The sequence below is a fragment of the Scleropages formosus genome, chromosome 4 (assembly GCF_900964775.1).
Source record: "Scleropages formosus chromosome 4, fSclFor1.1, whole genome shotgun sequence".
Classification (NCBI taxonomy): Eukaryota; Metazoa; Chordata; class Actinopteri; order Osteoglossiformes; family Osteoglossidae; genus Scleropages; species Scleropages formosus.
The window spans coordinates 4,795,429-4,820,107 of NC_041809.1; the positions used below are offsets into that span (position 1 = coordinate 4,795,429).

The 24,679-nt window shown below is 47.9% G+C and overlaps 2 protein-coding genes and 1 long non-coding RNA gene across 3 annotated transcripts; all 3 read right to left on the reverse strand.

Annotated features, from left to right (window-relative positions):
* Window positions 1-3,387: 3,387 nt before the first annotated feature.
* On the reverse strand, window positions 3,388-11,793 carry LOC114910370 (uncharacterized). The gene is made up of 3 exons (XR_003797615.1): window positions 11,784-11,793; window positions 10,818-10,819; window positions 3,388-3,594 (listed from the first exon to the last, which is right to left on the reverse strand). It is a non-coding gene; the product is annotated as an uncharacterized LOC114910370 (long non-coding RNA).
* Window positions 3,720-9,977, reverse strand: LOC108938345 (sulfotransferase 6B1-like). The gene is made up of 7 exons (XM_029250802.1): window positions 9,402-9,977; window positions 8,267-8,385; window positions 7,304-7,393; window positions 6,744-6,870; window positions 5,972-6,066; window positions 5,480-5,636; window positions 3,720-4,075 (listed from the first exon to the last, which is right to left on the reverse strand). The coding sequence occupies exons 1-7, from the start codon at window positions 9,592-9,594 to the stop codon at window positions 3,948-3,950; spliced, it is 909 nt and encodes a 302-aa protein (XP_029106635.1). The 5' UTR covers window positions 9,595-9,977; the 3' UTR covers window positions 3,720-3,947.
* Window positions 11,794-18,978: 7,185 nt separating the features above from the next.
* On the reverse strand, window positions 18,979-24,679 carry LOC114910369 (sulfotransferase 6B1-like). Its single transcript, XM_029250803.1, has 7 exons — window positions 24,171-24,679; window positions 23,635-23,753; window positions 22,674-22,763; window positions 22,114-22,240; window positions 21,342-21,436; window positions 20,850-21,006; window positions 18,979-19,477 (listed from the first exon to the last, which is right to left on the reverse strand). Exons 1-7 carry the CDS (start codon window positions 24,361-24,363, stop codon window positions 19,350-19,352), a joined length of 909 nt encoding a protein of 302 aa, XP_029106636.1. The 5' UTR covers window positions 24,364-24,679; the 3' UTR covers window positions 18,979-19,349.

Below are 24,679 nucleotides of genomic sequence, written 5' to 3' on the forward strand. Positions count from 1 at the left end.
CGGCTTGGAGTAAAAGTTAGCCTTACCTCGGGGTACCACCCGCGGGCCAACGGCAAAGTAGAACGACCGCACCAGGATATAGCACGGCATCTCCGAGCCTATTGTTCCCAGCAGCCGCACCAATGGGCCCGTTACCTGGCGTGGGCCGAGTATGCCCACAACTCCGCCCAACATACTTCCACAGGGATCTCACCCTTCCAATGTATTTTAGGTTACCAACCTGTTCTATTTCCCAGAGAAACCCCTGAGAGTCCGGTCCCAGCCGTGGAAACCTGGCACAGCGAGAGCGCTCGTGTGTGGAGAACAGTCCGGGACCACCTGCTCCACAGTGCGGAGAGATACAAACGCCAAGCCGATCGACACCGCCGTACCCTCACCTTCGTTCCAGGTCAAAGGGTATGGCTTTCTACTAGGGATTTGAATCTAAAGACTCCTTCGAAAAAACTCAGACCCCGATACATTGGCCCTTTCAAGGTCCTACGCAGGGTCACACCGGTCACTTATCGCCTCCTGTTGCCTCCTGACCTCCGAGTACATCCCACGTTCCATGTCTCCCTGTTGAAGCCAGTGGGAGTGTCTCTACACCAGCCACCAGGAAACACCGCACCCTCCCCTCCGTTGCCTCTGGATGGTGACAACACCTACAGGGTCCGGGCCATGCTGGACTCTTGCAGACAGAGGGGTCAGCTGAAGTATCTGGTTGATTGGGAGGAGTATGGCCCGGAGGAACGTTCGTGGGTGGCCGCTTCTGATTTCTTGACCCTGAGCTGATAGCTGTCTTTCACAGGGACCACCCGGAGCATCCAGCCCCTCGCCCCCGGGGGCACCCTCCTTCTAGGCCCTCGGGGGGGGGGGGGGGGGAACTGTCACGACCTGCACACCCACCTCATCGGTGACAGCTGCTGTTTCCTGATAGAAGGGAGCATAAAAGGGGACACCGAGGATGCCTGGGTGCGGAACCTCATTTTGCCACCCTTGTTTCCAGTACTACGGAGTTACCATGAACCCAGCCCAATCCCGACCTTTGCCTTTGCTTTTCTTGACCACACTCTTTGTTTTGTCCTCTGTATAATGTTCGCTGATCGCCTGACCCACGCCTGTCCCACGACTTGAGTTTGGATTACCATTTGGACTTATTAAACTTTGTTTCACTTTCCTCTGCACTTGAGTCCGTCCTTAGTTCAGCGCAACCATGACAGCAATAAGCATGCAACCTCATTTTTTTAATTCTGAATTTAACAGTTTTTAGGAACATTTCAGCCGGACAGCTAACAAATGCTAGAGTGCAGTTTGACTCATGCATTAAGTTAAACTTTTTTGCTTTTCAGCATCTCAAGACCAAAAGTCTGTGAGCACAATGTTCAACAGGAAAATTTGCCCTGTAATTTACATTTATTTATTTATCAGACGCTTTTCTCCGAAGCGACTCCCAATGAACTCTATGTCGTGTTACCAGCCCACACACCTTACTCAGTGCGGTGACTTACACTGCTAGATACACTACTTACACTAGGTCACTCATCCATACATCAGTGGAACACACTCTCTCTGTCACTCACACAGTATGGGTGAACCTGAATAGCATGTCATTGGGCTGTGGGAGGAAACCAGAGCACCCAGAGGAAACCCAGGCAGACATGGGGAGAACATGCAAACTCCACACAGACTGAGTGGGGATCGAACTCACGTCCTCTCACACCTCCCAGGCGCTGTGAGACAGCAGCGCTACTCGCTTCTGCTCTTTTAAAAAAAAAAAAGAAATAAAAAGAAGAGCAAACTCATTCGTGAAGAAGTCTCCTTCATTGATGATAAAATGTCAGTAGGTTTTGGCTGTTTCACTTTCCTCACACTGTTGTATTGAACAAAAGAATGGACACATAGGCCAGTCAAAGTAAGAAGGTGATCCACAAATGCAATCCCCGATATATGACGTTGTCTAAAACACATTTTGAGAGAGGACTCCATGGGGACTCTTCAGTGTATGGCTGCAGTGTAACTGTTACCTGACAAAAGTTTTCACATACTAAATTATTCCAGGTGTAAAAACAGACCCCACACACACACACACACACACACACACACACACACACACACACACACACACACACACACACACACACACACTTTCAGAACCACTTGTCCCATACAGGGTCACAGGGAACCGGAGCCTACCCGGTAACACAGGGCGTAAGGCCGGAGGGGGAGGGGACACACCCAGGATGGGACGCCAGGCCGTCGCAAGGCACCCCAAGCAGGACTCGAACCCCAGACCCACTGGAAAGCAGGACCGTGGTCCAACCCACTGCGCCACCACGCCCCCTAAAAACAGACCAGTGTTATAAAAACTAAATATTTTTTTTGTACGAGAAATACTCTGTCTTCCCAGATTACGAAAGGATAAATAACAATTGTCTCTTGTTTTTACAGACAATATCTGAACCGCTTGTCCCATATGGGGTCACGGGGAGCCAGAGCCCAACCCGGCAACACAGGGCGTAAGGCTGGAGGGGGGGAGGACACACCCAGGACGGGACGCCAGTCCGTCGCAAGGCACCCCAAGCGGGACTCAAACCCCAGACCCACTGGACAGCAGGACCCGGTCTAACCCACTGCGCTACCATGCCTCCCCTTTCTCCCTTTTTTTAATTAAAAAAAAGCAATCAGAAAAAACAAGCATCTGTTATCTAAAATTTCTCTCTATGGAAGCCAATATTACATTCGCATGTATTTATTTAGCAGATGCTTTTCCCTATCTCATAGAAAATACAATGTGTTCATTACATTAGCAGAAAGAGACATTTAGATGCATACATGTGACTCAAGTACAGTTAGTTTATTTCTTTCCACCATATGAACCAACGTTCATCACACGAGTCGCTGCGTGAAGGTTTCTCTGTCATTCACAAGTTAAGATTTCAAAGTTATAGAGCATGAACATTTACACATGTACCGAAGAGATCAGTTGAAGCGACACCTCCATTTCTGATGTACTTTCACTGGAGCAGCGTCCAGACGCAGTGAGAGGTAGAACTGCGTGCACCATGTTACGTACATTCGGCCAAAGCACGTACCACCACAGGCTTGTTATGTAACGGCGAGATTTCAAGAACAACGAGCAGTAATGGCTCAGAGGAGCAACTATAAATGTCGCCAAGTGGACATAAAGCCTTGCTGTATTTAGACAGGTGAGCCCTGAGCTCGCTTTGGTTTGCCTGGAGGTTCAGCACCCTCTACAGCTTCTGTCTTGCGGTGGATAATTTTAGTGGTGCAAGTGAGAACAGAAACGGAAACAAAGCAAGAACAAAACGAAAATGGAACTAAAGCAATTTGAAAGATGATGAATATTTTCACAATTGAAATTTTTGACAGCAGCTCAAAAAGTTTTTGTTGTCTTCAAGAATTTTTATTTGTCACTTCACTTTAGATAGAAGCTAGAAGTTAAAATAAGCACGTATCCCAAAAATAAATGGAGGGATGTCTTTATTACTGACACTTCATTAATTGTGACTCGGGTAGAAGTAATTTCAGCTGAGGGCAGTGGTTGTGTCCTTTTGCAACACAACAATGCATTGTCATTTTTACTAATAGTATTTCCTTAGGGGGTGCGGTGACGCAGTGGGTTGGACCACAGTCCTGCTCTCCAGTGGGTCTGGGGTTTGAGTCCTGCTTGGGGTGCCTTGCGATGGACTGGCGTCCCGTCCTGGGTGTGTCCCTTACGCCTTGTGTTGCCGGGTAGGCTCTGGTCCCCCGCGACGAGCGGTTCTGAAAATGTGTGTGTATTTCCTTAATTTTTGCAGTTATGCATATGAGGTCTCATGTTTTTTGTATTCTTCTCAGCTCTTCCAACTTCTGCTCCTTCATTGAGGCTGGTCTTCATTAAAGTTCTTCCCTTTTCTCACTCCATCACCACGGTTGTGCTGCCACTGAGCCGCTGTCTAGAAGTTACTCTACTTGCAGTACGTGTCGTATTTCAACAGGGCCCCCAGCTTGGTGCCGGCCAGGCGCTTCTCAAACTCCACATCCATCTCCTGGCTCTGGCTCTCGCTGAAATGGTTCTTCCAGTCCCCGACCTCACCTGGAGTAAAAGCATCAACATGCAGAAAGCATGATACCGTTGTACAAATCACAGTACTCCCGCTGACCAGGTCACACTGAACTACATTTCCCAAATGAGAAAAGATTCACATTCTATCTTCAGAAGGAACTAAACCACAAACAGCCCATTCTAAATCATTTATATGATGATACAATTCTAAAAAAAAAAAAAAAAAAAAAAAAAAAAAAAAAAAAAAATGATAAAAATAATTGTGGTGGACAGGAGCTTTTCACACCTCCATTCAAAGGATTTGACAGCCACACCTGGAATTTATCATTAAGGGGAAATGAGCACTAGGTGTGCCCAGTTCACCAATTAAAAAATTTCTTTGTAAAATCTGGACTTTGGAAATTAAATAATTTTGTGTTTTGGACAGTGGAGTTTTAAATTGAGTTTCAGAGTGTTATGGGAGGTATTTAGACTTGGCAGTAGATTTGAGTTTGTTTTTGTTGCATTAAATTCCAAGTAATTATTTTACAGCCAAAAGTCCATTTTCAGGAGGGGGTGCAGTGGCACGGTGGTGCAGTGGGTTGGTCTGCGTCCTGCTCTCCGGTTGATCTGGGGTTCAAGTCCTGCTTGGGGTGCCTTGTGATGGACTGGTGTCCTGTCCTGAGTGTGTCCCCTCCAGCCTTACGCCCTAAGTTGCCAGGTTAGGCTTCCGTGACCCCGTATGGGACAAGCGGTTCAGAAAGTGTGTGTGTGTGTGTGTGTGTGTGTGTGTGTGTGTGTGTGTGTGTGTGTGTGTGTGTAAGTCTTCTAGCTCATCCTGGCCACTGCCAAGACCAGACACACCCCTGTGTGTTGCAAGATATGAAAACATGGTGCCCATCTTATATGGGGGAATTGAATCATCTTCAGACAGATGTTAACAAGCACAAGCAGGTCTTTGGGTATAAAGTATAGTATTAACAGGAGAGCTGGTAGTGTAATGGCTTGCGCTACTGCCTTTAGATCCAAAGGTTGCAGGTTTGATTCCCACTTCTGGCTATGGGACCCTTAAGCAATGTGCTTCCCCTAAATTGCTCTAGTAATATTACCCAGCTGTATAAATGAGTAAATAATTGTAACCTTAACATTGGAAGTCACTTTGGAGAAAAGTGTCAACTAAATGTAATGGGAGCTGCATCCACACACACACACACACACATTGTCTGAACTGTTTGTCCCATCTGGGGTTGCAGGGAGCCAAAGCCTAACCTGGCAACACAGGGTGAAGGACTGGAGGGGGAGGGAACACACCCAGGACAGGGCACAAGTCCATTACAAGGCACCCTAAGTGGGACTTGAACCCCAAACCCACCTGAGAGCAGGACCTGGTCCAACCCACTGCACCACCATGCCCACCCCAAGCTGCATCCTATGTAGACAATTTCCCAGCTGTACCTTTCCTGAAGATGACGTTAACCATCTTCCCATATTTATCCTTGCTGCCGTCCTTCATGGTGGTGAACATGCTCTCCTGGGAGATGGTCTGGACCTGCTCTTCACTCAAGGTGAAGCCAAAGAAGTTGGAGATCTGTCGAATCCCTTCAGTCAAATCCTGAATATGGTGGAATGATGAGGGGGCAAAAATGTCCTTATAGATCGTAGTCACACAAAAAGCTGTTAATGATCTGGAAAACATCTAACATATCTGATAATGCTGTTGTTAATGCATGATGTTAGGTTCGTTGAAACCAACAAATGTTTCCCTAAGTTGAAACCAGTCATTCCACATTCAGATTAGAGATAGAGAAACCTCTGATGCTATCAGAGGTCTTGCTACTAACACGATGATCTACAAAGGGTTGGAGCTCATCCTGGAGTGGCGTGGCTGCACTCTGCAAAGCAGCTATGAAACTCAACAGCCAAAGTCTGCCTTTCAGCAGAAATTACCCTCTTCATCTCCTCAAAGGTCACAATCATCACATTGGGGTCATCCATGCGTTTCTCCCAAGCCAGAGCATGGTCAAAGTAAGAACCCAAACACACTGTCGAGAGGAAAGCAGAGAGAGGCGAACATGAATGAAGGACACTTTTAGTTCAACTTACGAACACAGAACTGTGATCATAAATTCTTTGTAAGACCAAGCACTACATCACAATTGAAGTTTACTAATTGAATTTAATCCCCCGATTTATTCAAAATGCAGGTTAAAAACATTAGACAGTGCTTCAATTAATTAAAAATTTGCTGCAAGATTTTTATTTAACTTCTTTTTTTTATTTCTTATTGTTTGTTAACATGAAGCAGCATTGAAATTAATGATACTGTAGAATGCCGGAAAATAAAATACACACAATGTTCACGATTTCCTATTGAGTATGTCGTGATCGATTTTGTAGCCCTGTTTGATTCTCTTCATTCTAACAAAAAAAACTTAAAAACAGAAGGCAATACATTTGTTAGATAGTTTTTCAAAATTGTTTGCATAACTAAATTATACAGTTGCTAAAGTGCACAATTTCCACTAAAGCACATAGCAAACATACAAAAATAGGATTTACGCAGCCATTTCGTTATTTCCTGCCTTTTTAATTTCAGAATGAAGCTGCCGATCCAGAAGTTTCAGAAAGGATGAGGAAGCTTTGCATTGCACAACATTCAAATGATGTATTTTCTATACGTAGAGAACTCTTCTGTCTGCATTTTACTGCACCGACATACCGTCTCCACGCATAAACTCCTCGTAGAACTTGTCCCAGGATTCGGCAGTGGGCAGCATGGGACTGGAGTTGGTAAAGTGGTAGTAGGACACCATGGTGTCTTTGGGATTTCGGAAAATAACCAAAATCTGAGGAGTGATTAAAAGCACATATGTTAGAATACATTGAAAAACGAGGTAAAGCTCAAGGTGCTATGTTAACCACCTTAGAAGGATTAGTGCCGGAATTATTTCATTTGGACCGTTTAATTACTTGGTAGAAGTTTTCTTCAAAGCAATTCGAACCCTCGACTTCTCCATTTCTAATGGTCACATTTCTCCTAGCAATGCTCTTTGCTGCAGGCTTTGTTTGTACAGAAAACACTCAATCTCTTACATAACAAGGACAATACTTGTGTGGCCAGGATGTCAAGCTGGATAAAAACCCTTGGAAAGGAAAACTACACCTAATTTTTGTCACCCTGTCCTCAGGTTACATAAAACCACAACTGTGAAAATAAAGCAAAATAGGGCAAAATCAAGTACTGGAGTCCATAGAAATGCAGGAACGGTGCACACAGACCTTGGTTTTCTGGGCAGCGAAAGACGGCGGGATGTTGTCGGGGTGCATGTGTGTTCCAAGTAACCTTGGAGATGGAACTTCGCTCAGAGACTAGAAGGCAAAAGAGTGAAAGTCACTTGAGTGGAGTAACACTGCAGTAAGAACTGTTGCCTGGGGCACTCTCCTCCTGAGACCATCACAGCATTACATTTACTTATTTATCAGACACTTTTCTCCAAAGTGACTTCCAATGAACTCTATGTAGTGTTATGAGCCCACACACCTTATTCACCAAGGTGACTTACACTGCTAGATACACTACTTACAATGGGTCACTCATCAGTAGAAGACACACACACTCTCTCTCTCTCTCTCTGTCACTCACACACCCTATGGGGGACCTGAACAGCAGGTCTTTGGACTGTGGGAAGAAACCAGAGCACCCAGAGGAAACCCAGGCAGACACAGGGAGAACATGCAAACTCCACACAGACTGAGCAGGGATCAAACCCACGTCCTCTCCCACCACCGAGGCACTTTGAGACAGCAGCGCTACTCGCTGTGCCAACATGCCACCCAGGGAAAGTCTGTAACACAATGAAAGTGGTGGGATTCGCTGTGCTTAAAGCAGAAAGTTGCGCCTCACGACAAGGTCACGGAGGATCTTCAACGCCCTCTGGCGTTGCAGGAACCTGAGTTACTGGCTGCTTGCTGAGGCCAAATAGCAGGAGGAGTAGGACTACGGTGAGATGGTACGACTGGTGTGTAACCTGAGCGCTGAGTCATTGTTGCGCTGGTCCTACCGCATGGAGCAGTGCAAGACGGACATTCCCAAACTCTCAAGTCACGGAAGTGCTTACTCATGCAATGTTTGCAAAGAGCATATGAAACATGCATTGCGCCATCAGTCACTCAAGACCAGGGAACAGTTATATCCTTAATTGAGGGACTTTTTCTGTGTCTTTAGAGATGCTGTATACTCACCTTCTGCACCCCTGGGTTGAGAAACTCTAAAATCCATACAGATCTGTCTTGGACTTCTTTATTCTCAACTTTGGCAGCAGCCATGATCTTCAGAATCACACCCGCCATCCAGTTGAACCCTGGTTGAGAGTTGTGGGAGACACACTAATGGGGTGTGTTGCTGGTTTAGGTGGGGGGGGGGGGGGGGCTCTGTAGTATCCTTGAGTAAAAGAGCTTGAATTGTTTCTCTGAAAATACTCCAGCTGTACGCTGTACACACTGCTGTAAAATATATGCATTTAACTGCAAAATTTAAAGGTTAAGAAAAAGTATTTTGATTTACAATTTAAAACATTAAAACTTTTATGTTCTTCATTTACATGGTAAGTATGTTATAATGTCAACTCCTATAATGTGTCATATGCTCTGCACAAGCAGTCAAGCATATTATTTGTGTTTACATGTTCAGCTGTAAATCTAGGGTTAAATGATTGCCATGCATTTAAGCATAAATACGCTGAATTAATTTTACAGTGAAGAAAAATGTTAAATTTTACAACTCCGTTTGTGTCTGAAATATCTGTCCTGCATCATGTCCCTTTTTGTCAGACTCCTTGAACTGTGTCCAGCACTATGTGTCACCCTGAGAAGAAGCTCTATGAAATCAAATCGAATGTAACCTTTGGTATCTGCCCTAGATGCTACAAATACAACCAAGTATTGAGTTCTTCTACAGCTTGAAGTTCCCATCTCTCACATTCCTCAAAATTTCTGCTCTCTCTCTTGTAATATTTCAGTAATTACATTTATTCCTTCATCCGATGTCTTTCTCCGAAGGGACTTGCAAAGTTAAGCAACATACAATTATTTACTCATTTATAGAGGCGGGTAATTTTACTGGAGCAATTTTAGAGTATGTACCTTGCTCAAGGGTACTGTAGCTGGAGGTGGGAAACCATTGGGTCTGAAGGCAGTGGGTCTAACCACTACCATGTGAGCTGTAATTAAGCACCCGCTCTTTTCTGAAGGTCTTGATCAGGGTTACAACATGAAGAACATACAAGTACCGGATACTCAGCATTGGATTGCCTGGTACAAGCTTTTCTCAACGTCCCCTCACCCAACAGAAGTATTTCATCGGCAGTGACATACTCACCACACTTTGGGTAGGCCACCAACACGATATCATCTGGCCTGGCTTCAAAACTTTCATAAGCTTTCAGATTCTCTTCTGGAGTCAGAAGTGTGGGGAACAGGATGCCGTTGTACCTGAAGACTTTCTCCTCCTCTTTCACCTGCTTTGCTCTTTCCATCTTTGCTTCTGTCTCTAAGCGAATGTCTGCATTCATGTTGGAAATGTGCAGTGAATTATATCCCCTTCTTCTCAGTGCAGCTCAATGATCTTCTTCTCAGGCAGACTCACTTTGTACACTGGAGTGCTGCAACACCTTTTTGTACTTTGTACTCTGTGCGTGTTTGCGTGCCTCTGGGAGAACGAGCTCCTCCTACTTCCAGATAAAGCTTGCGTGAGAAGCTGAAGTTTCCTGGCTCGTGTTGGGGTGGGTTGAAAATCTGGATTCCTTTTCGTGGCCAGTGACTGACAAGGAAAGACGTTCAACACTCGGTCTTCAAGCTTCGTTCGCAGGCTTCGTTCTCAATAGTGTTGTGGGTGGAACTTCGGTGGGTGGTTAGTTCTGTGGCTGAGGTCTTTTGGGAAAGTGCAGCTGCATTCCTGGGCAGAAAGGAAGGGGGGGGATTCGTGCCGTTGCTCTGGCGGAGGGAAGCTTTGCATGATAATGGCTTGAGGTGAGGGGAGAGGGACTGGATCAGGCGACTGTAGGTCAGTCTGAGTGCGGTGGTCTGCCTTACCACGCTGTTTAAACAAAGTCCCATCTCTCATGAGGCAGTGTGATGTGTATTACTGGGAGTTTTCAGATGGTCCCTTAGATCTTGACCAGAAAGCAATGCTGCCTTCTAAACTATGAACTAGGGAGAGTAGCTTTTAAGTAATGTTACGGCATTCGCTAAGTTTTGACCATTCCAGACAGCTGACCCAACTGTTATGTAACAAATCCCATGAAACATCATTCCTTACGTCATTTGTCTTTTGGTGAGGTGTCATGTACTGCGCTGTAATGATCTTGAATGTACTTCTCTAAGGAATATAGCACAGTACAATACTCAAGGAAGGTACACACAAACACACACACACTGTATGAAACCGCTTGTCCCGAGCAGGGCTGCGGTGAACCGGAGCCTAACCCAGCAACACAAGGCTGGAGAGGGAGGGGACACACCCCGGATGGGATGCCAGTCCGTCGCAGGGCACCCCAAGCAGGACCCAAATCCCAGGCCCACCAGAGAGCAGGCACAGGCTAAACCCGCTATACCACCCCCCCCCCCCCCCAAAGGGAGGTAAAAGTGCCGATTTCATTATGATTCAGCAGAGTTTTTGGAGTTCATTCTTGGGCCCAGTGGGGTAACAATAGACCCAGAAAAGGTTTATACAGACATGTCTTGGCCGCAACCTGAGACAGTCTAAGACCTGCAAACGTTCCTAGGATTTTCTAACTTCTACAGGTGGTTTATAGGGAGCTTTAGTTCCCTTGCAGCCCCGTTGACTGCATTGTTACGAGGAGTGCCTAACAACTGACCTTTACTCTCGAAGCCATTAAGGTTTTTGCGGACCTTAAGCATCATTTTACCACCGACCAAATTCCGAAGGACGCTGATCCTGCGTTGCCATTTGTGATAGAAGTAAATGGGTCAGAGGTTGGTGAAAGGGGTGGTGCTCTCACAATGACAGGGAAACCAAATACATAAAATTCCTGTTTCTAATTCATTGACATTGTCACGAAACGAAGCACAATTACACACCTAAAGAATACCAGTCATTCATAATGATCCTTCTATTTACATATTTTACATACTATTGAGTAACCTGGCAGTATGTGTGCAATTGTCACGACCTGCGCACCCAGCTCATTGGTGACACCTGCCGTTTCCTGATGGAAGGGAGCATAAAAGGGGACACCGAGGATGCCTGGGTGCGGAACCTTGTTTTGCCTTTGCCTTTCTTGACCATGCTCTTTGTTTTGTCCTCTGTATAATGTTCGCCGATTGCCTGACCCACGCCTGTCCCATGACTTGAGTTTGGATTAGGATTTGGACTTATTAAACTCCGCTTATCTGGGACCGGGTCACGGGGGCAGTAGTCTAAGCAGAGCCCCCCAGACTTCCCTCTCCCCGCAAACCTCCTCCAGCTCCTCTGGGGGAACCCCAAGGCGTTCCCAGGCCAGCTGGGAGATGTAGTCTCTCCAACGTGTCCTGGGTCTGCCCCGAGGCCTCCTCCCAGTGGGACATGCCAGGAACACCTCCCCAGGGAGGCGTCCAGGAATCATCCGGAACAGATGCCCGAGCCACCTCAACTGGCTCCTCTCGATGCGGAGGAGCAGCGGCTCTATTCCGAGCTCCTCCCGGGTGACTGAGCTCCTCACCCTATCCCTAAGGGTGCGCCCAGCCACTCTGCGGAGGAAACTCATTTTTGCCGCTTGTATCCGCGATCTCATTCTTTCGGTCATGATCCAGAGTTCATGACCATAGGTGAGGGTAGGAACGTAGATCGACCGGTAAATTGAGAGCTTCGCCTTACGACTCAGCTTCCTCTTCACCACAACAGGCAGGTACAATGACCGCATTACTGCGGACGCCGCACCGATCCGTCTGTCAACCTGTCGCTCCACTTTTCCCTCACTCGTGAACAAGACCCCGAGATACTTAAACTCCTCCACTTGAGGGAGGAGCTCCCCCCTAACCCGGAGGGGGCAATCCACCTTTTTCCGACTGAGGACCATGGTCTCGGATTTGGAGGTGCTGATTCTCATCCCCGCCGCTTCGCACTCGGCTGCAAACCTCTCCAGTGCACGCTGTAAGTCTTGATTCGATGAAGCCAACAGGACCACATCGTCCGCAAAAAGCAGAGACGAGATCCTGCAGCCACCAAACAGACACCCTCCGTTCCCTGGCTGCGCCTAGAAATTCTGTCCATAAAGATAATGAACAGAATCGGTGACAAAGGGCAGCCCTGGCGGAGTCCAACATGCACCGGGAACAGGTCTGACTTACTGCCGGCAATGCGAACCAAGCTCCTGCTCCGGTCATACAGGGAACGAACAGCCCGTAGCAATGAGCCCTGAACCCCATAATCCTGAAGTACCCCCCACAGGATGCCACGAGGGACACGGTCGAATGCCTTCTCCAGGTCCACAAAACACATATGGACTGGTTGGGCAAACTCCCACGAACCCTCCAGCACCCTAGTGAGGGTATAGAGCTGGTCCAGTGTTCCACGGCCAGGGCGAAAACCGCATTGCTCCTCCTGTATCCGAGGTTCGACTATCGGTCGGATTCTCCTCTCCAGTACCCCGGCATAGACTTTCCCAGGGAGGCTAAGGAGTGTGATCCCCTATAGTTGGAACACAATCTCCTGTCCCCCGTCTTAAAAGAGGGACCACCACCCCGGTCTGCCAGTCCAGAGGCACCGTCCCCGAACTCCACGCGATGCTGCAGAGGCGTGTCAGCCAAGACAGCCCCACAACATCCAGAGACCTGAGAGACTCCGGGCGGATCTCATCCACCCCCGGAGCCTTGCCACCGAGGAGTTTTTTGACTACCTCAGCAACTTCAGCCAGGGTAATGGACGAGTCCCCCTCTGAGTCCCCGGCCTCAGCTTCCTCTATGGAAGGTGTGTCGGAGGGATTGAGGAGATCCTCAAAGTACTCCTTCCACCGCCCGGGGACATCCTCAGTTGAGGTCAGCAGCGCACCACTTCCACTGTAAACAGTGTTGGCGGAACACTGCTTCCCCCCTCTGAGTCGCCGGATGGTTTGCCAGAATCTCTTTGAGGCCGACCGAAAGTCTTCCTCCATGGCCTCACCGAACTCCTCCCAGGCCCGAGTTTTTGCCGTGGCGACTGCCAGAGCCGCGCTCCGTCTGGCCCGCCGGTACCCGTCAGCTGCTTCAGGAGTCCCATGAGCCAGCCAGGCCCGATAGAACTCCTTCTTCAGCTTGACAGCATCCCTTACCTCTGGTGTCCACCACCGTGTTCGGGGATTGCCGCCGCGACAGACACCGGAGACTTTATGGCCGCAGCTCCGAACCGCCGCCCCGACAATGGAGGTGTGGAACATAGTCCATTCGGACTATGCGGAGGAAGATGGATGGATGGATGGATGGATGGACTTATTAAACTTCGTATCACTTTCCTCTGCACTTGAGTCCGTCCTTAGTTCAGCGCAACCATGACAGAAGGTTCTGCCCCGAACCAGGACTGCCACGCCCACACCTCCGGGCCAACACGGAACACCTGTGACGCAACGCAGACTGCAGCATAAAAGGCTGTGTCGGACAACCAGCTGATGCGGAACCTTGATCTGCCTCCTCGTTAGCGACCTTCTCCAGCCATTTCCTGTTCCTGAACGCCTTCCCCGAACCCGTCCCTTGTTCCCCCGATCTACTGCCTCCTTCGGATCATCGACCTCTTGCCTGTACACTAACCTCGCCTTTTGGATCCTCCCTGTTAGGACGTTCGCACCTCGAAGACCCTTTGCCCGTCCTCTGACGTCCTCTCTTGGATTTCCCCGAAGACACCACGATTACCGCTCTGAACTTGGGTCCGCCGCTTCCCTCAGACGCGACCATGACAAGGACTCAGCAGAGTTCATACAGCTGCGCACTGCACTCGCAGCACAAGGCACGCTCTTGGGAGCTCACGACCAGTCGCTGAAGCGCAGTGAAGAGACGGTAGAGTGACTGATACAGGCTCAAAAAGCAGGAGGTGTTATCCAACCCACCACCGAGATGGCACCCGCGACTCCTGCTGAGCCTGCCCGCCCACCCACACACTCACAGCACCAGAGGCATCCGGTCCAGCCACACAGATCGGTGCCCCAGAGCGGTATGACGGTTCTCCTGATCAAGATTTTCTGATGCAGTGTGAGTTGGTCTTCGAGTGTTCTCCTCGCATGTATCAGACTGACGCATCCAAGATCGCTTTTGTCCTGTCCTTGTTGACCAGTCCGGCACGGGCGTGGGCTGCCGCTGGGTGGTGCACCCGCCAAAGAACCACCGATGCTGTTTTCCACGAGAAGTTTGAGGCGATTTCTTTATTTATTTGTTTTGACCACCCTCACGCAGGGCGCGCAGCAGGTAATCGTCTCATGTGTCTCACCCAGGGAGATAGAAGTGTGGCTGAGTATGCGCTAGAATTCCTTCCTCTTGCGGCCAAGAGTGGGTGGAACTCCGTGGCCCTTCTCACCTGTTTTTGCAAGGGGCTGAACCCCCGAATACAAGATGAACTCACCTACAGGGGAGAAGATGATGACTTCGAATGGTTCGTGGAGACCGCCATGGCCATAGACAACCTTGGCCGGTCTCGGCGGTCCTGGGGAGGTCGGACTAGCCTTCCAGCGTCCCGGTCGGAGGAGGAACCCAAACCCATGCAGGTGGGGCCAAGTCGACTTGGAGCGGAGAAGGCGGGTGGTGGGGAATTTGTGCCTCTATTGCGAATCCCCGGAGCATCTCCGTGCCACCTGTCCAGTCCGACCCCCCCAGGGGAGCTCCAAGAACCCAAAGGTGAGTTCGGGGGGACATCGGGGACAATTAAGATTACCCGTGAGCATTGCTTGGGAAGGAACTCGGGTACAAGCAAGTGCTTTAATTGATTCCGAAGCAGCGGGCTGTTTCATGGACTGGGGCTTTGCCAGGGCACACCATGTTCCCCTAAAAACATGTGAGGTCACCTTGCGACTGAAGGCACGAGAAGGTCAGCCCTTGGGGTCCGGGGTAGTTGACACACGGACCATCCCTCTCCTGCTCGAGACCGGGGCTTGTCACCACAAAACACTGACCTTTTTTTTGATTCAAGCTCCAGATACCCCAATTATTTTAGGTTATACCTGGTTGACCCGCCATGACCTAGTCTTCCGATGGAGCACCAATGAACTGGTTGCGTGGGGAGACACCTGTCACTCGTCCTGCCTCTCACTCCCGTGTCGGGCTACCTCTATAGAAGGGGTACAGGGCCTTCCCCTGCCGGAGATACCCCGGAATACGAAGACCTATGCGAGGTGTTCAGTAAGACCCACGCTGCAGAACTACCTCCGCAATGGCCCTGGGACTGTGCAATTGACCTTCTACCAGGTACCACGCTGCCTCGGGGTCGGGTATATCCCCTGTCGTTACCAGAACAACAGGCAATGCAAGAGTACATCAAAGAGGCCCTCGCATCCAGTCTGATTCGACCTTCTACTTCCCCTGCAGCAGCGGGGTTTTTCTTTATTAGCAATAAGGACGGGGGCTTGAGACCATGCATCGACTATCGGGGATTAAACGTGATAACGGTCAAGTACCCCCATCCCTTACCATTGATCACTTCCGCATTGGAAGACATTCATGGCTCCACCTGGTTCTCGAAGTTAGACCATCGTAGCGGCAGCGAAGACGGCTTTTTCCACTACGCTTGGTCATTATGAGTACAGGGTCATGCCTTTTGGCCTAGTAAATGCTCCCTCAGTCTTCCAGGCATTCCTGAACCATGTGTTGGGTGACTTCATTAACCACTGTGTAATACCTTATCTAGATGATATCCTGATTTACTCCAGAACCTGAGAGCAACATATCCAGCAGGTGCGGGCTGTCCTCCGGCGACTCTTGCAGCACCATCTGTACGTCAAGGGAGAAAAATGTGAGTTCCACAAGTGCCAGATCTTGTTCTTGGGTTACATCCTGAGCCAGGAAGAAGTCTCCGTGGACCCCCGGAAAGTCAGCACGGTGACGTCCTGGCCACAACCCACCACGGTAAGGGCTCTCAAATGCTTTCTTGGATTTGCCAACTTTTATCACCGTTTTATCAGCAACTTCAGCACCATGGCCGCTCCCCTTACGGCACTGACCTCCAGCAAGGAACGACGACTCCCCTGGGGAGCGGAGGCAGAGATGGCCTTCCAGGAACTGAAGTCCCGGTTCACCTCTGCTCCGGTGCTGAGACAGCCTGACCCGTCCTTAGCCTTCGTGGTGGAGGTAGATGCATCGTGGGTAGGAGTGGGGGCTGTCCTCTCTGAGACAAGGGGATCCGCCGAAGTTATACCCTTGTGCATTCTTCTCCCGAAAGATGACTCCGGCCGAGTGTAACTATGACAAAGGAAATCGGGAACTCCTTGCTATTAAACTCGCTCTAGAAGAGTGGCGTCATTGGTTGGAAGGAGCTGTCCATCCCTTTCTGGTGCTAACCGACCATAGAAACCTTGAATATCTTGAAACCGTTAAGAGATTAAACTCCCGTCAGGACCGGTGGGCATTATTCTTTACCAGATTCAATTTTACCGTGTCATATTGCCCAGGTTCCAAGAACTTGAAAACCGATGCCCTAGCCTGAACCTCCCGGCAAACCTGCTGAACGCGTTTATGTGCCCAGTACACTCTGCGCGACAGTGATGAAATGGGCGCATGAAAGCCCGGAAGCGGGACATCCAGGGATCCGGCGCACCCCCCTTTCTCTGTTGCAGGGACGTTTCTGGTGGCATTCCGTGTCAGACGACGTCCGAGACTTCGTGCAGGCCTGCTCTATCTGCGCCTAGACCCGAACCCTGCCCGAGAAGGTCGCGGGCCTCCTGGAACCCTTGCCTATGCCGACCAGACCCTGGACCATGTGACCCTGGACTTTCTGGTTGACCTCCCAGTCTTCGAGGGTAAGACAGTGATACTCTCTGTTGTAGACCGCTTCTCCAAGGCCTGCAGACTGGTCCCTCTTCCTAAGTTACCCACTGCTTTGGAGGTCGCGGAAATCCTTTTCGAACAAGATTTTAAGCTGTACGGGCTCCCAGAAGATATCGTTTCAGATAGAGGACCCCAGTTTACTTCCCGGGTGTGGAAGGCCTTCTGGAGGCGGCTTGGAGTAAAAGTTAGCCTTACCTCGGGGTACCACCCGCGGGCCAACGGCAAAGTAGAACGACCGCACCAGGATATAGCACGGCATCTCCGAGCCTATTGTTCCCAGCAGCCGCACCAATGGGCCCGTTACCTGGTGTGGGCCGAGTATGCCCACAACTCCGCCCAACATGCTTCCACAGGGATCTCACCCTTCCAATGTATTTTAGGTTACCAACCTGTTCTATTTCCCAGAGAAACCCCTGAGAGTCCGGTCCCAGCCGTGGAAACCTGGCACAGCGAGAGCGCTCGTGTGTGGAGAACAGTCCGGGACCACCTGCTCCACAGTGCGGAGAGATACAAACGCCAAGCCGATCGACACCGCCGTACCCTCACCTTCGTTCCAGGTCAAAGGGTATGGCTTTCTACTAGGGATTTGAATCTAAAGACTCCTTCGAAAAAACTCAGACCCCGATACATTGGCCCTTTCAAGGTCCTACGCAGGGTCACACCGGTCACTTACCGCCTCCTGTTGCCTCCTGACCTCCGAGTACATCCCACGTTCCATGTCTCCCTGTTGAAGCCAGTGGGAGTGTCTCTACACCAGCCACCAGGAAACACCGCACCCTCCCCTCCGTTGCCTCTGGATGGTGACAACACCTACAGGGTCCGGGCCATGCTGGACTCTTGCAGACAGAGGGGTCGGCTGAAGTATCTGGTTGATTGGGAGGAGTATGGCCCGGAGGAACGTTCGTGGGTGGCCCCTACTGATTTCTTGACCCTGAGCTGATAGCTGTCTTTCACAGGGACCACCCGGAGCATCCAGCCCCTCCTTCTAGGCCCTCGGGGGGGGGGTACTGTCACGACCTGCACACCCACCTCATCGGTGACACCTGCCGTTTCCTGATAGAAGGGAGCATAAAAGGGGACACCGAGGACGCCTGGGTGCGGAACCAGTCCGTCGCAAGGCACCCCAAGCGGGACTCAAACCCCAGACCCACTGGACAGCAGGACCCGGTCTAACCCACTGCACTACCACGGCCCCCCTTGTCCCTTTTTTAATTAAAAAAAAGCAATCAGAAAAAACAAGCATCTGTTATCTAAAATTTCTCTGTATGGAAGCCAATATTACATTCGCATGTATTTATTTAGCAGATGCTTTTCCCTATCTCATAGAAAATACAATGTGTTCATTACATTAGCAGAAAGAGACATTTAGATGCATACATGTGACTCAAGTACAGTTAGTTTATTTCTTTCCACCATATGAACCAACGTTCATCACACGAGTCGCTGCGTGAAGGTTTCTCTGTCATTCACAAGTTAAGATTTCAAAGTTATAGAGCATGAACATTTACACATTACATGTACCAAAGAGATCAGTTGAAGCGACACCTCCATTTCTGATGTACTTTCACTGGAGCAGCGTCCAGACGCAGTGAGAGGTAGAACTGCGTGCACCATGTTACGTACATTCGGCCAAAGCACGTACCACCACAGGCTTGTTATGTAACGGCGAGATTTCAAGAACAACGAGCAGTAATGGCTCAGAGGAGCAACTATAAATGTCGCCAAGTGGACATAAAGCCTTGCTGTATTTAGACAGGTGAGCCCTGAGCTCGCTTTGGTTTGCCTGGAGGTTCAGCACCCTCTACAGCTTCTGTCTTGCAGTGGATAATTTTAGTGGTGCAAGTGAGAACAGAAATGGAAACAAAGCAAGAACAAAACAAAAATGGAACTAAAGCAATTTGAAAGATGATGAATATTTTCACAATTGAAATTTTTGACAGCAGCTCAAAAAGTTTTTGTTGTCTTCAAGAATTTTTATTTGTCACTTCACTTTAGATAGAAGCTAGAAGTTAAAATAAGCACGTATCCCAAAAATAAATGGAGGGATGTCTTTATTACTGACACTTCATTAATTGTGACTGGGGTAGAAGTAATTTCAGCTGAGGGCAGTGGTTGTGTCCTTTTGCAACACAACAATGCATTGTCATTTTTACTAATAGTATTTCCTTAATTTTTGCACTTATGCATATGAGGTCTCATGTTTTTTGTATTCTTCTCAGCTCTTCCAACTTCTGCTCCTTCATTGAGGCTGGTCTTCATTAAAGTTCTTCCCTTTTCTCACTCCATCACCACGGTTGTGCTGCCACTGAGCCGCTGTCTAGAAGTTACTCTACTTGCAGTACGTGTCGTATTTCAACAGGGCCCCCAGCTTGGTGCCGGCCAGGCGCTTCTCAAACTCCACATCCATCTCCTGGCTCTGGCTCTCGCTGAAATGGTTCTTCCAGTCCCCGACCTCACCTGGAGTAAAAGTATCACCATGCAGAAAGCATGATACTGTTGTACAAATCACAGTACTCCCGCTGACCAGGTCACACTGAACTACATTTCCCAAATGAGAACAGATTCACACTGTATCTTCAGAAGGAACTGAACCACAAACAGCCCATTCAAAATCATTTATATGATTAATGATGATACAATTCTAAAAAAAAAAAAAAAAAAAAAAAAAAAAAAAATGATAAAAATAATTGTGGTGGACAGGAGCTTTTCACACCTCCATTCAAAGGATTTGACAGCCACACCTGGAATTTATCATTAAGGGGAAATGAGCACTAGGTGTGCCCAGTTCACCAATTAAAAAATTTCTTTGTAAAATCTGGACTTTGGAAATGAAATAATTTTGTGTTTTGGACAGTGGAGTTTTAAATTGAGTTTCAGAGTGTTATGGGAGGCATTTAGACTTGGCAGTAGATTTGAGTTTGTTTTTGTTGCATTAAATTCCAAGTAATTATTTTACAGCCAAAAGTCCATTTTCTGGAGGGGGTGCAGTGGCACGGTGGTGCAGTGGGTTGGCCTGCGTCCTGCTCTCCGGTTGATCTGGGGTTCAAGTCCTGCTTGGGGTGCCTTGTGATGGACTGGTGTCCTGTCCTGAGTGTGTCCCCTCCAGCCTTACGCCCTAAGTTGCCAGGTTAGGCTCCCGTGACCCCGTATGGGACAAGCGGTTCAGAAAGTGTGTGTGTGTGTGTGTGTGTGTGTGTGTGTGTAAGTCTTCTAGCTCATCCTGGCCACTGCCAAGACCAGACACACCCCTGTGTGTTGCAAGATATGAAAACATGGTGCCCATCTTATATGGGGGAATTGAATCATCTTCAGACAGATGTTAACAAGCACAAGCAGATCTTTGGGTATAAAGTATAGTATTAACAGGAGAGCTGGTAGTGTAATGGCTTGCGCTACTGCCTTTAGATCCAAAGGTTGCAGGTTTGATTCCCACTTCTGGCTATGGGACCCTTAAGCAATGTGCTTCCCCTAAATTGCTCCAGTAATATTACCCAGCTGTATAAATGAGTAAATAATTGTAACCTTAACATTGTAAATCACTTTGGAGAAAAGTGTCAACTAAATGTAATGGGAGCTGCATCCACACACACACATTGTCTGAACTGTTTGTCTCATCTGGGGTTGCAGGGAGCCAAAGCCTAACCTGGCAACACAGGGTGAAGGACTGGAGGGGGAGGGAACACACCCAGGACAGGGCACAAGTCCATTACAAGGCACCCTAAGTGGGACTTGAACCCCAAACCCACCTGAGAGCAGGACCTGGTCCAACCCACTGCACCACCATGCCCACCCCAAGCTGCATCCTATGTAGACAATTTCCCAGCTGTACCTTTCCTGAAGATGACGTTACCCATCTTCCCATATTTATCCTTGTTGCCGTCCTTCATGGTGGTGAACATGCTCTCCTGGGAGATGGTCTGGACCTGCTCTTCACTCAAGGTGAAGCCAAAGAAGTTGGAGATCCGTCGAATCCCTTCAGTCAAATCCTGGATATGGTGGAATTATGAGGGGGCAAAAATGTCCTTATAGATCGTTGTCACACAAAAAGCTGTTAATGATCTGGAAAACATCTAACATATCTGATAATGCTGTTGTTAATACATGATGTTAGGTTCGTTGAAACCAACAAATGTTTCCCTAAGTTGAAACCAGTCATTCCACATTCAGATTAGAGATAGAGAAACCTCTGATGCTATCAGAGGTCTTGCTACTAACACGATGATCTACAAAGGGTTGGAGCTCATCCTGGAGTGGCGTGGCTGCACTCTGCAAAGCAGCTATGAAACTCAACAGCCAAAGTCTGCCTTTCAGCAGAAATTACCCTCTTCATCTCCTCAAAGGTCACAATCATCACATTGGGGTCATCCATGCGTTTCTCCCAAGCCAGAGCATGGTCAAAGTAAGAACCCAAACACACTGTCGAGAGGAAAGCAGAGAGAGGCGAACATGAATGAAGGACACTTTTAGTTCAACTTACGAACACAGAACTGTGATCATAAATTCTTTGTAAGACCAAGCACTACATCACAATTGAAGTTTACTAATTGAATTTAATCCCCCGATTTATTCAAAATGCAGGTTAAAAACATTAGACAGTGCTTCAATTAATTAAAAATTTGCTGCAAGATTTTTATTTAACTTCTTTTTTTTATTTCTTATTGTTTGTTAACATGAAGCAGCATTGAAATTAATGATACTGTAGAATGCCGGAAAATAAAATACACACAATGTTCACGATTTCCTATTGAGTATGTCGTGATCGATTTTGTAGCCCTGTTTGATTCTCTTCATTCTAACAAAAAAAACTTAAAAACAGAAGGCAATACATTTGTTAGATAGTTTTTCAAAATTGTTTGCATAACTAAATTATACAGTTGCTAAAGTGCACAATTTCCACTAAAGCACATAGCAAACATACAAAAATAGGATTTACGCAGCCATTTCGTTATTTCCTGCCTTTTTAATTTCAGAATGAAGCTGCCGATCCAGAAGTTTCAGAAAGGATGAGGAAGCTTTGCATTGCACAACATTCAAATGATGTATTTTCTATACGTAGAGAACTCTTCTGTCTGCATTTTACTGCACCGACATACCGTCTCCACGCATAAACTCCTCGTAGAACTTGTCCCAGGATTCGGCAGTGGGCAGCACGGGATTGGAGTTGGTAAAGTGGTAGTAGGACACCATGGTGTCTTTGGGATTTCGGAAAATAACCAAAATCTGAGGAGTGATTAAAAGCACATATGTTAGAATACATTGAAAAACGAGGTAAAGTTCAAGGTGCTATGTTAACCACCTTAGAAGGATTAGTGCCGGAATTATTTCATTTGGACCGTTTAATTACTTGGTAGAAGTTTTCTTCAAAGCAATTCGAACCCTCGACTTCTCCATTTCTAATGGTCACATTTCTCCTAGCAATGCTCTTTGCTGCAGGCTTTGTTTGTACAGAAAACACTCAATCTCTTACATAACAAGGACAATACTTGTGTGGCCAGGATGTCAAGCTGGATAAAAACCCTTGGAAAGGAAAACTACACCTAATTTTTGTCACCCTGTCCTCAGGTTACATAAAACCACAACTGTGAAAATAAAGCAAAATAGGGCAAAATCAAGTACTGGAGCCCATAGAAATGCAGGAACGGTGCACACAGACCTTGGTTTTCTGGGCAGCGAAAGACGGCGGGATGTTGTCGGGGTGCATGTGTGTTCCAAGTAACCTTGGAGATGGAACTTCGCTCAGAGACTAGAAGGCAAAAGAGTGAAAGTCACTTGAGTGGAGTAACACTGCAGTAAGAACTGTTGCCTGGGGCACTCTCCTCCTGAGACCATCACAGCATTACATTTACTTATTTATCAGACACTTTTCTCCAAAGTGACTTCCAATGAACTCTATGTAGTGTTATGAGCCCACACACCTTATTCACCAAGGTGACTTACACTGCTAGATACACTACTTACAATGGGTCACTCATCAGTAGAAGACACACACACTCTCTCTCTCTCTCTCTCTCTCTGTCACTCACACACCCTATGGGGGACCTGAACAGCAGGTCTTTGGACTGTGGGAAGAAACCAGAGCACCCAGAGGAAACCCAGGCAGACACAGGGAGAACATGGAAACTCCACACAGACTGAGCAGGGATCAAACCCACGTCCTCTCCCACCACCGAGGCACTTCGAGACAGCAGCGCTACTTGCTGTGCCACCATGCCACCCAGGGAAAGTCTGTAACACAATGAAAGTGGTGGGATTCGCTGTGCTTAAAGCAGAAAGTTGCGCCTCACGACAAGGTCACGGAGGATCTTCAACGCCCTCTGGCGTTGCAGGAACCTGAGTTACTGGCTGCTTGCTGAGGCCAAATAGCAGGAGGAGTAGGACTACGGTGAGATGGTACAACTGGTGTGTAACCTGAGCGCTGAGTCATTGTTGCGCTGGTCCTACCGCATGGAGCAGTGCAAGAGGGACATTCCCAAACTCTTAAGTCACAGAAGTGCTTACTCATGCAATGTTTGCAAAGAGCATATGAAACATGCATCAATCACTCAAGACCAGGGAGCAGTTATGTCCTTAATTGAGGGACTTTTTCTGTGTCTTTAGAGACACTGTATACTCACCTTCTGCGCCCCTGGGTTGAGAAACTCTAAAAGTGGTACAAGTCTGTCTTGGACTTCTTTATTCTCAACTTTGACAGCAGCCATGATCTTCAGAATCACACCCACCATCCAGTTGAACCCTGGTAGAGAGTTGTGGGAGAAACACCAGTGCGGAGTGTTGCTGGTTCAGGTACACGGAACAACCCTTGGAGTTAAGCGCTGAACCTTAGTTGTTCCACTAACAATATTGTTGGGGTCTCTTTGGTCATCTCACCAAGACACTACACATCTAACCGATGAGTCGAACACGTAGACTGAGCTGCTATGCAGTTTCCCTTCTTACATATCTTGAATCCCCTGGCTCATACAGTTCTCAATATCCATGCATCATACATTTTCATTCCCTTAATGGATTTTCTTTACTGTTCCAGCAGTTAAGCACGGCAGCATGAACAACAGACAAAAAGAAAGACCAAGAAGTGTGTATCACCTGGTGCAAGCCATTCTTAACATCCCCTCACCCAACAGAAGTATTTCATCGGCAGTGACATACTCACCACACTTTGGGTAGGCCACCAACACGATATCATCTGGCCTGGCTTCAAAACTTTCAGAAGCTTTCAGATTCTCTTCTGGAGACATAAGTGTGGGGTACAGGATGCCGTTGTACCTGAAGACTTTCTCCTCCTCTTTCATCTGCTTTGCCCTTTCCAGCTTTGCTTCTATCTCTAAGCGAATGTCTGCATTCATGTTGGAAATGTGCAGTGAATTATATCCCCTTCTTCTAAGCGCAGCTCAATGATCTTCTTTCTCAGGCAGACTCACTTTGTACACTGGAGTGCTGCAACACCTTTTTGTACTTTGTACTCTGTGCGTGTTTGCGTGCCTCTGGGAGAACGAGCTCCTCCTACTTCCAGATAAAGCTTGCGTGAGAAGCTGAAGTTTCCTGGCTCGTGTTGGGGTGGGTTGAAAATCTGGATTCCTTTTCGTGGCCAGTGACTGACAAGGAAAGACGTTCAACACTCGGTCTTCAAGCTTCGTTCGCAGGCTTCGTTCTCAATAGTGT

Excerpts from the sequence above, each read along its gene's own strand:
- LOC114910369 (XM_029250803.1), bottom strand. The coding sequence starts at position 24,363 with ATGAATGCAGACATTCGCTTAGAGATAGAAGCAAAGCTGGAAAGGGCA. Across the intron at positions 22,764-23,634 it reads TCAACCCAGGGGCGCAGAAG|TCTCTGAGCGAAGTTCCATC; the intron begins GTGAGTATACAG and ends TTTGCCTTCTAG. Across the intron at positions 22,241-22,673 it reads TCGCTGCCCAGAAAACCAAG|ATTTTGGTTATTTTCCGAAA; the intron begins GTCTGTGTGCAC and ends ATCACTCCTCAG.
- LOC108938345 (XM_029250802.1), bottom strand. The coding sequence starts at position 9,594 with ATGAATGCAGACATTCGCTTAGAGACAGAAGCAAAGATGGAAAGAGCA. Across the intron at positions 7,394-8,266 it reads TCAACCCAGGGGTGCAGAAG|TCTCTGAGCGAAGTTCCATC; the intron begins GTGAGTATACAG and ends TTTGCCTTCTAG. Across the intron at positions 5,637-5,971 it reads CCTTTGAGGAGATGAAGAGG|GATTTGACTGAAGGGATTCG; the intron begins GTAATTTCTGCT and ends CACCATATTCAG.